At 31.3% G+C, this 13,855-nt stretch overlaps 1 protein-coding gene across 1 annotated transcript in view; it reads left to right on the forward strand.

The window, feature by feature from the left end:
- The window catches only part of LOC127738185 (receptor-type tyrosine-protein phosphatase F-like), an 85,376-nt gene that overhangs the window by 52,317 nt on the left and 19,204 nt on the right, over positions 1-13,855 (forward strand). The window contains exons 6-7 of the mRNA XM_052249346.1: positions 4,849-4,910; positions 9,156-9,243. Of these exons, the coding sequence (XP_052105306.1) occupies positions 4,849-4,910; positions 9,156-9,243 (150 nt within the window). The remainder of the gene's footprint in view (positions 1-4,848; positions 4,911-9,155; positions 9,244-13,855) is intronic.

The raw sequence follows: 13,855 nt of genomic DNA on the forward strand, positions 1-13,855 counted from the left end.
TCTGATAAATAAGTATTGTTGTGAGAAAAAGTGTTTGTAGAAGGTTTTCTATTTGAATAAATGTTTGTATAGCTTGCACTTTGTAAATACAGTTGTTTCTCAAACCACGCCTCTTTTAGGGAGATATACAATATTCATAGATATGTTAATTTGATAATGTACTGGTTTCCATTTATGATCTCTGTGTTTCATCTCATAGAGACATCACTTGGGAATGTAACCAGTACAGAAAAACATGGTTGCGCCTAAATTTTAATTCTTAGGAGGTCCAAATATGAAGGTAAAGGGTTGTATAGCATTATAGTATAAGTTTAAACTCATAGAAGTTCAGGGCATATAAATATTGAAAATATGCCGCACAGCCCTATATTTTGACCTTTGAATAAAATAGTAGTGCATATAAACTTTCCGTTCTGGGATATTATTTTTCACGAAACTTCATAGTAAATGTGTCACAGTTTTAGCCGCAAGGGGAGTTACTATGGGAAATTGCATTGTCTATATTTACAGAATTGCAACCTTTAGTGTTCGAAAATATTTTAGTGTAAGTAAATGTAAGTGTTTAAATACATACATGAATTTTAGCATACTGTTAAACGGGACATATGGTAGTACATGGATATCAAAGGAATCACGGGCAAATTGAGTCAAATAAATGACGCAAAACAAAAATAACCATTGTATTGCATTCCCCATGTTTAGTGCTCAAATAGTTTCATTCATAAACTAAGGAATGCATATCACACTTCAAGAAGTCTTTATATATTCGGTTTGCAATGACCATTTCAGGGAATTCATGCCTTGTTAATGTCTTATCTGTCATAAAAAGTACATTTAGTTAATTCGGGTGGAAGTTTTGTTTTCAAAAGAATGTATGAGAATGCATATTTAAGAGAAAATATATTTTCAACTAAACCAATCATTTATTACCTTGAATTCGAATGATTCGTGATATCTACCAACCCTTACGGAAATGTATACGTACAGTAGTATACAAAGTTTAAAAAAAAACTCCTCCTAAGACGCATGTATTTATATTACTTTCCTCAACGGGTACTTTTAGTCAAGTAAAGCGCTTAGGGCGAACGTAATTGATCAAGAGTTTTGTTTTATATATTTAACGTCAATGCTCACAAATTGTTGCAAATTTGTTTCTATATTTTGTGTTACTTTTTATGCTAATACACCAAGTATATTACGTATTGGAAAGCCGTGTCTAAATTTGTATTGAATGGAGTTTATAATAAGGTTTTCCAGGCGAAACGATAAACAACGCATATTATCGTTTGAATGAGTTAAATAAAAATGAAGTATCAACATTTCTAGCATATTTGTTTACTATACGCCTTCTAATTAATCATCAAAATGACCTTCGAAGACTGCCGATTGTCATGCGATCCGATGTGAACATAGATATAAATAGACATTAACAGCGAGACACACAGACAGATACACAAGCACGTCCCTTAGGGCATTGGCGAGGTCTCTAGTTCTGTTTGGTTTCATGTTAAAAACTCACAATTTTACCTGGATACGAATGTTTATTTTGTGGTCCAAATCAGTCAACAAAATGCTATGCCGGGTGGCTCTCTTGTTTCCATTTTTTATTATTACATTTCTCTCTTAACTGGACACGTACCACGATGCTTAGCTAATGCCCAACCCAACTGCACGTGATGGTCAAGTGAAAGGATGCCCCATTACGTAAACTTATGAGATCGAATTATCGTCTTGTAAGACAATAATATTTCAGTGATGTTTTTGAGCTAACTTTAACAAATTATAAAAACCAATTTGGTTGTTGGTGGATTTCGTGTTGCTCAGTCTTTATTTTTCCGTGTTGTGTTTAGTATTCTTTTTTTTGTCTTTTTTGTTTTGTTTTTTATTTGCCATATATTTGTCAGTTTCTCATCATTGAGTTTAACATCACTTCGGTATCGTCCGCCTCTCCCATATACAATCTAACTATTATAAGTATCCTTTCAATATGTTTTCTTTTATTAATCTTTGAAACAAACAAAAATCATACCTAAACAGCTTTTTTTTTAATCTTATCTAATGCACCTTTAAACAACTGTTTTTGAAATTGAATCAAACTTAAGTTGATAAATCTAAGGTAGCCGGTAATATGATCTTCTAATTTTTTCGTAAACTGAAGGAGCAAAACATGTCAGTATACGTTACATTACCGTATACTATAATGATTTTCCAGTAGAATGCAAATCGATGTGTCTCATATATCGTATTTGTACTGTGATACACCATAAAAATTGTCGGTTTAACTTCACAAATAATACAAGTTGGTCTTGAGTTAAAGATTATAGGTGCTGAATTTGGTTATCTTTTTATTTACTTAAGAGTCCCCCCCCTTTTTTTTTGTCTTTGTGCTATTATGTTATTTTTAGTTGTATTACTCTTGACATGACTCGGTATGTGTCTGTGTGCATCCAGCTATGGGGTGTTTGGCTTTGGGCGTTCCTGATGTAGGTGGGTCCAGAAGTGCGATCCGAGTGCAAGATGTTTTTACAGTGTTGTTTCATTGAGTTCACTCTTGTATTTATATTTTATTTAATTTGTACATTATCGGGAAAGTGTATACTAGTACGACATTACACATGTATGTTTTAATTTATTGTATGTTCTATCAATTACAAAAACTTGTTTTGATGACGTCTTAATCAGATTTACAAGCTACTACAATAATTTTTTTTTTGCGTCTTTGACTGATTTATTTGTATGACTAGAACACATCCTGAATTAAAGTACCCATGCCTTATTTTTATCCTGAATTTTTAATATTCGTATTGTCATCTGATAAAATCATGCTGCTTGGAAGGTGTACAGTTTTCTCTGCTTTGAAAATCTTTCTGTTTGAACCCGTCCTTGTTTTCTTACTACACTGAATAAACTTACTATAAAAATTTTTTTTTTTAACTTGTCCTTATTTTCTTACTACAATAAACGTACTATAAACAAAATTTAGTTTTTAAACTAATTAACCAAATTAATAGTAGTAACTAGACTTGTTAAATAGTGTACTATAGTGTAACATAGATATAAAACAACTACTGGAAGAATTCCAGGTTCTCTTGATAAGGAGTGATTTACAGAAGGTAACAGGAAACTACATGTGACATATACTATTGGTATGGGAATCGGATTCGACCCGGAACTTGTTAATCATTGATAGTTTTAATTATGTGGATAAGAAAAGGGCCTGAAATGGTGTAATTTTTCAACAACACCATTGTCATATATAGTTATATATAAAGTTGAATTGTTTGATTCATCGCTTTTACGTCATGCCGGATAACAAATTGGACCTCGTTATTTTAGTAGCATAGATTGTTTGAATTTCTTTTAGCTTTAGTCAATTGTGTTCCATGTCTATGATGTATGTTTACACAGTTTTTGCTGCTGTATACTAATTATTGTCACATTAGCAAATTATGTCTGTTTGATTGCTTATTAATTTATGTCGATATAACGGATATATAAACTAGTGTCGTACAAGTTAGGTTCTAAACAATCAGGTTTAACCATTTTCTTTGGAAAATACCTGTACCAAGTCAAGAATAAATTAGTTGTTGTCCATTTGTACCGTTAGTTGGTATAGTCTAACGTTTCTTTTTGTCAGTTTTCATAGACTTATCCCTTTTTGAATTTACCTTGGAGTTCAGTGTTTTTGTTAATACTTTTTGGCTTAACCTAGATATACAAAAACATACACTGGTTAAGATTTGTATTCAGGTATCGAGTCCCTGTACGGATATGTATGTAGGTCATATGCAAAATGTTGGTTTTTTTTTAAGTTGGATTACTTTATACAGAAAAGTGTATTTGTTCTCGCTTTTATTACTCTCAAAACTAGTCACACCTCCAGATATTCAAAGGGCTGTATAGGGTTCTGATTCACGTCAGTTGTCACTGGTCTTTTTTCACAATCAATAGGCGTCTGTTGAATTCATTAATTACTCGTCCTTTAAATCAGGAGAATCTTTCTGATAATCAGTCTGATATTCAGTTGAAATTAATTAACAGAAATTGGTATATTTGGAATGTTTACATCTATCTCTTTCTATGGCCCTTAAAAGTTTCATGTACTAGATGCATAATTTAAGGATGTTCGCTCCTCTTGTTTTTGAAATTTTGCCTGATTTTCGGAATCCTCTGGTCTTATCCATGTTTTGCCATTAAAAAAATTTGTCCACTAACCCCTGCTTTTCTTTTCATAATTTTATTACATATAGTTTTAAAAACCATATTTGAAAATCTTACAAAATCTTTTTTATTTTTTCTTAGTTTTTAAACATGTTAAAAGAGAAAAGCGGACAATGTTAAAAGTATGAAAAATCTAGAGAGAATCATTTCCCGCCAAATTTTCAACGGCTTATATGTCGAAAATAAGCACACGGACCCATCATTTATTTCTTATTTTTTAGTTCCTTTATTCATATTGTATCAATAAATAACAGTCTTTTAAAAAGCTTGTAATTTTTAAACAGAGTAGCGAACATCCTTAAAGTTTGTTGCATCTTATATACTTGCTTTTGCTGAAATTATAGAATGGAGCTAAAAAATATTTTGTTAACCTGTAAATCAAATAAAAAAATGTAAAAAAAATTAAAGAAGATATATATTTCATTGCAATTTTAGACCGAACAAGAGAAGACTATGTTAATAAAGGCTGTAAATCAGATGTAGACGTTATATATGCGTCGGCTCGCAAAAAATCTAGAAGAACAAGTGTTAATGAAATTCATGTAGAAAATGATGTGGACGATGAAACAAATGTGTACAATAATGTAGCATCTGTACAAAATGTTACTATATACAAAATATCCATAGGAGACCTGAAGAATGTTATTGATGAGAAAAAGAGGACTGAAGGTTTCAAAAAGGAATATGAGGTCAGTTATGTTAAACATACCTTATAATCGTTTATAAATTGTTGTTCCAGCATTATTTTTAATCGAATGAGCTATTATCATTTAAAAAACTACCCGTCCCTAAAAAATGGTAAAACAAAATGACAAATCTTAGAATCACGTGTTTATATGTATTCAATATAAGTTAGCATAGCAAAAGGTCATATAGATTATCTAGTTTCTTCATGAGCGTTACGTCCAATTTTAAGACTTATTATTTGAACTCTTATTCAAAATGAATGTCTCTTTCATTCCGTCATTCCTTAACGAACGAACAGTTATACGGACATTTTGTCTAAACGCCTTCATATATTGAGCTGATTTTTAGTATGAGAGTCTTCTATGATGAGTTACAGGTCGAGTTTACGTTTGGTTTTGCTCCACTGAATTTTGCCGAAATAACGGACAACTTCGAAAATTCCATGAAAATAGCAGTTATACGGATTTTTTTCTAAACGCCTTCATATATTGAGCAGATTTTAAATATATTAGACTACTATGATAAGTTACAGATCGAGTTAACGTTTGGTTCCGCTCTGCTGATTTTTGCCAAAACAGTGGGCTTTGGACTTAAACGCCTTCACATTGATCTGATTTTTAGCATGTGAGTCTACTATGATGAGTAACGGGTCGAGTTTGCATTTAGTTTCACTCCATTGATTTTTGCTGAAATAACACGCTTTTGACTTTAAAAATAACAGTTATACCGACAATTTTTTCTAAATGGCTTCACATATTGAGCTGATTTTTAGTATGTGAGTCTTTTATGATGAGTCACAGACTGACTTTACGTCTGGTTCTGCTCCACTGATTTGTGCCGAAATTACGGGCTTTGGACTTTAAAAATTTTGTAAAAATAACAGTTATACAGACTTTTATTCTCAAATTTCCACTCCTAAAAATGGCTTCAAGCTTTTTTGGCAAGCGGGGTCATTCATGTCGTTCCGATCCATCTAGTTTTTTCTCGGAAAAACATGGACCACATACTTCGGCCATAATATATTAAGTTTGTTATAAAAATATGGTTATCAATTAATGAGTAATACATCTGTATAAAAAGTGTTTGTCCATATACACATGATATATGCGGTTATAGTCCGTTTGACTTCTATAAATCTTCAGAAAATAATTCTTAAAAATTCATTTTTCAAATAAACATTTTTTTCTTCGTGTATATTAATGTATGATATATACGAACTTTGACTATGAATATCATAATTTTGGGCCAATAATAAAAAAAGTTACCCATTAGGTCTCTATGTTACTCTCTTTTTTTTTATATAAAATACTTGATGGAGTAAGTATAAATAGTGTAACAGCCTTCCATTCAAAACAAAAACATTAGACATGTGCTTTAAACCTGTTTCATTGTACCATGTGACTTTTCTCATTTGAATAACTCTGACCATCAACAAACTTGGACTTCTTTTAAGTTTTATGTCATGTGATTACTGAACTTTCTGTATACATGATTTTGTATTTTTCATTGTTCAATTCCTATGAGTAACCTTAGTAATATTTTCCACTGGACACTAGTATTACATTTTTAAAAACTGCAAAGTAGATTTATGCAAAATTCAGGTTAGAAATGAAATTTTGTGAAAATGAATAGTATAAAGCATATTTTTTTTGTATTTATACCTTCATATGTTTATGAAAAGTTTTATCTACTAATTTAGATTAAAATTAGGAAAAGCAAACACAAAGTACTCACATCAAATTTATTATCAAGGCCATTCATAATCTTCAGTCTCATCTCCATCACTTGAATTTTCATTCTCACTTTCACTTTCAATTTCAGTGTCTGATTCAATATGAATAATAATTTTTTGAATTTCATCCTGTATAGCATCCTTTTGCCAATATCTTGGTTCAATGTTGTTTTTTATATGATTGCATGAATCTAACCACGTTGTGCTATTGATCTGTTCAAACCCTTTTTGAATAAGCAATTTCACATCATTTAGTTTAAAAGATGAGCTTTCCAGACCAATAAATCCCTTTAAATTTCCCCGAATAAGTTCTATAGGGTTAAACTCACAGTGATAAGGTGGGAGTCTTAGAACTTCATGTCCTTTCTTTTTCAAAAATTCGTCAACCTTGTATACAGGGTAAATTTTTTTGGATTTAATAATTTCATATATCTTAGGTTTCGTTTTTTTTTTCATGTCAAACTCAACACCAAGTTTATTCAGAAAGTCAACCATGTCACCTTTTCTTGAATTAGATGTGGGAGGTTTTGTACCCTCGACACGCACACTATGATATGACGCAGTGTCCATTACTATCAGACTTTTTTTTGGCAAAGCTGGAACTAATTGTTTTTCAATCCATTGTTCAAATATTTTACTGTTCATTTCCGTATGATTATCGCGTCCGTCCGTACTGATACCTTTAAAAACTAGATCACATCCTTTTAAAAAACCCTTTTCACATCCAGCATGCAAAACAACGAATCTTTGGCCTTTACCTAGGGGAATTTTTCTGTTTTTTGCATTGTCTGAACTAGTCCATTGATGAGAAGTAGTATGGTTGGTATCAACCCAAGTTTCATCTAAATAAACGACAGTATAACCTTCTCCACGTTTTTTCTTAATTGTTCTTAGATATTGTATACGTTGGTTAACAATGTCTTTTCTTTCAACTAAACCTTTTCTGTTTGTATCCACTTTCTTATATCTAAAGCCTAACTCATGCAGAGTTTTCCATAATTTGTATTTTGATAAACTAATATCATGATTTTTTTCCAAAAGATGTTTTAATTTTTTTAATGTCACACATTCATTTTTCCGAAATAAATTATGCACAGTAGTTTTTATCAGATCTTTGTCAAACTGATCAATTTTATCCTTTTTAGTTGATACATTTTTTGCCTTCAAGATTTTTTCTGATCCAAGCATTTTTTTTTATAAAGCTTTCACTTACTTTCAAACAGTGGGCAGTTTTTTTTGTGGTATTATGCCATGAATGAAATGGAGCTCCCCGCTTTGACTCGGCAAGAACATAATTGAACACTTTCAGAATTATATCCTTTTTTTGTTTTGAAATTTTTAGAGGCATGTTGATTCCTTTCTTTACATATAAGTAAGGGAGATAATGCATAATTAAAAAAAATATATTAAAAAAGTCCTCCTTTTCATCAATTAAGGTCTTTATGGTTATATTTTATCTAATTTTATTTTCATATTTTGAAAGTCATAAGCTGTGTTTTTTTCAATAAAAAAGTAAATATTAAATGTATTCTGTAAATACTTATTGGTAAACTTTTTAGAGCCTCTCAATTTTGTAAATACTGTCATCATGCTTTAAGCATGAAAAGCTTGCTTATATTCTTTTAGAAGATATATATAAATATATAATCAAATTAAGGTAACAAAAATTAAAATTTGGTAAGGAATAAAAACAAAATAAAACATCTGATTATAATATTTTCCCCTGAAATAACATCTTTGTAGATACATGCAAGTTCATTTATGAAATCATATAAAAACCAGTTATAAAAAAACTTAGATGATGGTCATTTTTAATGACATGTAAAGTGTCCTTTGATATTTAAATGAGTTAAGTCACATGGTACAGTGAAACAGGTTTAAAGCACATGTCTTATATTTTTGTTTTGAATGGAAGGCTGTTACACTATTTATACTTACTCCATCAAGTATTTTATATAAAAAAAATAGAAGTAACATAGAGACCTAATGGGTAACTTTTTTGATTATTGGCCCAAAATTATGATATTCATAGTCAGAGTTCGTATATATCATACATTAACATACACGAAGAAAAAAAATGTGTATTTGTAAAAATGAATTTTTAAGAATTATTTTCTGAAGATTTATAGAAGTCAAACGGACTATACTATAATAGTTAAATGCAAATAGTATGAACATCTAAACACACATTGGTCGGAATTATGATTAAAAATAAAAATAAAAGAATAATAATGACGTCAAAATGACATTTACAACATGTGAAGTATTTAAAACTATTTTTTTTGTAATAGATAGTTAAACATATTTATCATCAGGGTATACTTAAATGTTAATTAATTTACTGAAATTAAATTTCATGGAATTTTAGGGCAAATGATGCTCCTTTGAGAAGAATCTTTTCTCGGTTCATGTTTTTGAATAAAATAAAAAAAAAATGTATTCTTATATAAAAAATATTTATATAAAATGTCATATCTGTTTCTTTTATTGAGAGAATTTAATGCATTCATTACAGAATTTACCAAAGGGACCTGTATATGCACATACAGAAGGCTCGAAAGAAGAAAATAAATTGAAAAATCGTTTTCTCACTACATGGCCATGTATGTTTTCATTTGTTCTATTTCTCTATGTTCACACTAAAAACCATACATTCTTTCTTGCCATGGCAAGACCTTTTCAGTGTAGCTAATGATTTACCATCTCCCGCAGGTAATACATGCTAAAATATATTTTTAAATGATTCGTATACCCACAAATTAACAGTATATTTTCTAAATCGTGATGTCAAAACCTTTCTATACACCGGCCAAAGAACTTTAAGAGCCCCGTTGACTAGTTTGCGGAACACTTCTAAGTCGTATAATGTTAGGATTTTAAATTGATAAATATGTGATTATTGTATAATATAATATTCCAAATTGTTACTCAATGTCAAATATAGGCTAAAAAGTTAGTTTTCGTGAGAGAAAAAAATCGCAAATTTGGAAAAACTTATTTTTTTGTTTGGATTTAAAAAATATATATATATATATGTTTATAGTTACTACATTCCGAATTGTTTCCTGGTGTCTAACTGTGATATAAAATCATTTTTTGTAAAAAGATGATAAACTTTAAGAAATGTCCTTTTGTTTTGCATGTCAATGAAAATCGAAAGTTTAATAACGTAACAAAAAGTGTTAAAATAAACATGTGATTGATTTTTGTTGGTTGCTTAACGTCCATTGGCAAATATTTCATGCATGTTCAGGACGAAAACAACTTAACAATGAATAAAATAGGTAGGTAATGTAATAGAGGCCGTCCGGGATGAAGGTCGGGAAAATTTTGATAGCCTCTGGAAAAAAAAGGGTATAATGGATAGGGACAGAAACGTTGCCTTGCAACAAGCCACCTACGGACCCTTCAAAGAGTTGCTACAAGGGTTCTCAACGTGCAGAGAGCGTGGCACACTCTCTACACGCGGCATCGGATTTAACGTCTCCATTCGGACCGGACGTGGCTGCGTACTTGTACATCCCGCACAACCAAACGAACGCCAAACTTTGGCAATGGTTTTACTGCCGATCGGAATAAGACCTCTTGTGACCATATTTCTATTCCCCAGTAAAACTTGGGGGATAAAACATGTATATATATTTGTATTTTTAATATATGTTCCCTTTGTCAACACATCCACTTAACAAAACAAAAAAATAATTTAAAATTTGGAATACACTGTAAAATATACTTAGCTATTTTTATTACACTAGGTCTACCAACAAGATCGTGTGTAATAACAATGTAAAACTTTTTCTAATTTCTCATTAATTTGTCCTTGCCGTGGATAAAATACAAAAACTTCTTATTTTTTTGTATTTTCTTCTTTTGCATAAATTAAAAGTTAGTTAACCTTGCTATTCATTTCATTATCGTAGCCCAGGAACCTTGTCAGTGGTTGTTAAACATGTCTTTCAGATATTAATGTGCTTTTTTTATTTGGAGTATTTGGTGTTAACAGCCCATCTCGATTGTTTCTGTTTAATCTATTCAAAAACTTTTATAGACTTGTGTGAATTAAGAGATTGGCATATTGTATAGACATCTGTCTATTGTTGAAGACTGTACATTGCCCTTCATATGTTGTTTGTTTTGGGATTTGTGGTCATTGGGTTGCTGTCTCAACAATATATATCCTTCTATACGTAATGCAGATATTTGCCATATACATTTTACATGTAGTATTTCATGTGTATGTAAAACATGCCTTTTAGTTTACTTATAAATGTGATATAATCAGGATTCAAGCACACTTTACACGTATTTCTTGAGCGTACAATATTTACAATATGTGATACACGTATCAAAATATTCTGAAAAGCACTTGTAAAGATCATGCAATTTATGCATATCGCTCGATATATATTATATGACATTTACTTGTATGTCTTGTATTGACGTTCACAGATACATCATGCATGAAAATGAGACAGCAAACCAGTAACACAAAAACCCAAAAGTGCATGCTATACTTGCAGGGCAGTAAACCCTTGATTCATGACGGGATGTCAAAAATTTTAACTTTATAATAAATCAAAACACCATATTTTCTTGTAAACCACTTTTGCACGTTGATGTATCAGTTTTTTATTGTTACAATGGAAGAAATGTATAAGGCAAATATTATACAATGTTTAAATAGAGGTCGGTCAATTTAAAACGTATCCAAAGTATCAGATACGTTGACGTATACGCATCTGGGGGAATATGCTCAAATAATTACCCTGATCGAGAGTATTACTAAATGTACCTTTTTCAAAGAATAACAGGGATCAAACTTTGTGGCACTGATTAATTTGCATCTGTTTATTTCTGAATGCCTCACTTCAACTTATTATATAACTTCTTTATATTTAGCATTGAAACAACAAAAGGGTACATAATCCTTAATTCTAATGCAACATCGTTTGTAACGTTCGTTTTGATTGGATAACGTCACCAATTTTCATGGCACCAATTCACAATTGATGCTATGAAAACGTACGCGCAAGTGCAGACGACGTATGACAGATTTTAAATGTATGATTTGGCGTTGTTTTCTGTCAGTTTCATTAGAAACGAGAAAACAGTATTGTATTTTTAGCCCCGACGGCATCAATCGGTGATTTGATGGTCGCAAAATGAAATACCCGTTTACTGGCTCCGCTAACGCGTCGCCAGTAAACTTAATTTGCGACCATCAATTCAGCAATTGATGCCGTCGGAGCTTAAAATACAATACAGTTATCTCCTAAGTCTATGTTGCATATCAAAGATCTTTGTTTCATGGTGACCTACAACAATTAAACACAGTTTTTTTCTAGATTGGCGATGGTGTTGTTTTACGAAAAAAGAGGGTCTACCACTGAAGGGTAGTACGACATATGACATTGGTCCCCATTATTCTTCAAAAATAGTACACCGAGTCATATATTCGTATAGGATAATTATTTTAGCATATTCCCCTAGATGCGTATACGTCAACGTATCGGATACTTAAATTTGGATACGTTTTAAATTAACCGACCACATTGAAAATAAAACATGTGCTTTTACAGCCGTAATACGGATGTTTGAAAAAACGTCCGTAAAACGGATGTTTTAGAACGTCTGTAATACGGAAGATCTGTTTTACGGACGTGGTACTATTTCTCCGTAAAACGTCCGTAATACGGATGTATTACGGACGTTTTTCATAACGTCCGTAGCTATTCTACCTGTGTAATGCCACAACCACATTGACTTATGACGAAACCACATCGAGTAATGACAAAACAATATTAAATGATGACAAAACCATATTAAGTAATATCAAAACATCATTAAGTAATGCCAAACCATAATATGGAAAGACAAAATATCATTAAGTAATAATTAAACCACATAATGTAATATCAGATACCTCTTAAGACAGCTGTGGCGTTCCATAAAATCCTGCTCCACCGGTGTCACCCGTCGTGTTCCTACGACAAATGGAGCATATTCGAAGTCATTTATGACACAAATATTCCTTAACAGTCAACCATCCAATGATGTCTTTCGTAATATTTGCATACGATTTTTCATAATATTTTGTATATTTATATATTGATCTGCATCATATTTCACAATAGGCATTACATGTCAAAACAGTTGCATGTAAGAGAGTAACCAATATTACAGTTTAGTACCATTTCTTTTTGGCTAGGTCTTTAAACCCAACGATAAAAAATAGGTTTTAGGATATCTTCGACCTGATATTTTATGTGTAATATCATCAGTAGCCCTCACCTATGAATGTTTGTACAATAACTTCGACTAATGGAAATGTAAATCTAGAATAACTGATATCAATTATGTGTAATGTTTTCATTAAGGTTAACATCTACAAGAACTAAGTAAACACCGTTCATAGAGACGCTTACGGAAGTTTAAAGAAGACATGTTTAAATTAGCTCACCTGGCCAAAAGGCCAAGTGAGATTTTCTCATCACTTGGCGTCTGTCGTTCGTCGTCGTTAACTTTTACAAAAATCCTCTTCTCTGAAACTACTGGGCCAGATTTTACAAAACTTGGTCACAATCATCATTAGTGTATCAAGTTGAAAAAATGTGTCCGATGACCCCCTTACAAGATGGCTGACATGGTTAAAAAAGAACATATGGGTAAAATTATAGTTTTGTCTATTATCGTAAAAACCGCTATGAATAGAGATAATCTGACTTTAGCAAAAATGTTCAGAATGTTGAGATCTACCTGCTGTATATTTAAGTCAAAACTGTCAAACGACTGTTTGCAGGAGTTATTGCCCATAAATGTCAAATTTTACCATTTTGTTTTTCATTTTTATTGACTATTCTGAATACTATAATCGATAGAAAGAGTCTTTATTCCGGAAAAGTGACTAGGAAGACAAGATCTACAATTAAGTCTAATAACTGAATTGTCAGACGACTCCTTATTGAAGTTATTGATATTTAATGATTTTTTCCATTTTTTAGCATTTTTGCATATTATCTTGATAATTGTAATAGGTAGATAGAAACTTTAGATAGCAAAAACGATCAACAAGACAAGATCTACAAATAGATTACATTGCCGAAATCTTCAGTCGACTCGTTATTGGAGTTATTGCCCTTTAAAGATGATTTTTATCATTCTTTTAGTTTTCGCCTATTATCTTGAAAAGTATAATAGATACAAATGTAGATAGAA

The sequence above is a fragment of the Mytilus californianus genome, unplaced genomic scaffold (assembly GCF_021869535.1).
Source record: "Mytilus californianus isolate M0D057914Y unplaced genomic scaffold, xbMytCali1.0.p SCAF_1, whole genome shotgun sequence".
Classification (NCBI taxonomy): domain Eukaryota; kingdom Metazoa; phylum Mollusca; class Bivalvia; order Mytilida; family Mytilidae; genus Mytilus; species Mytilus californianus.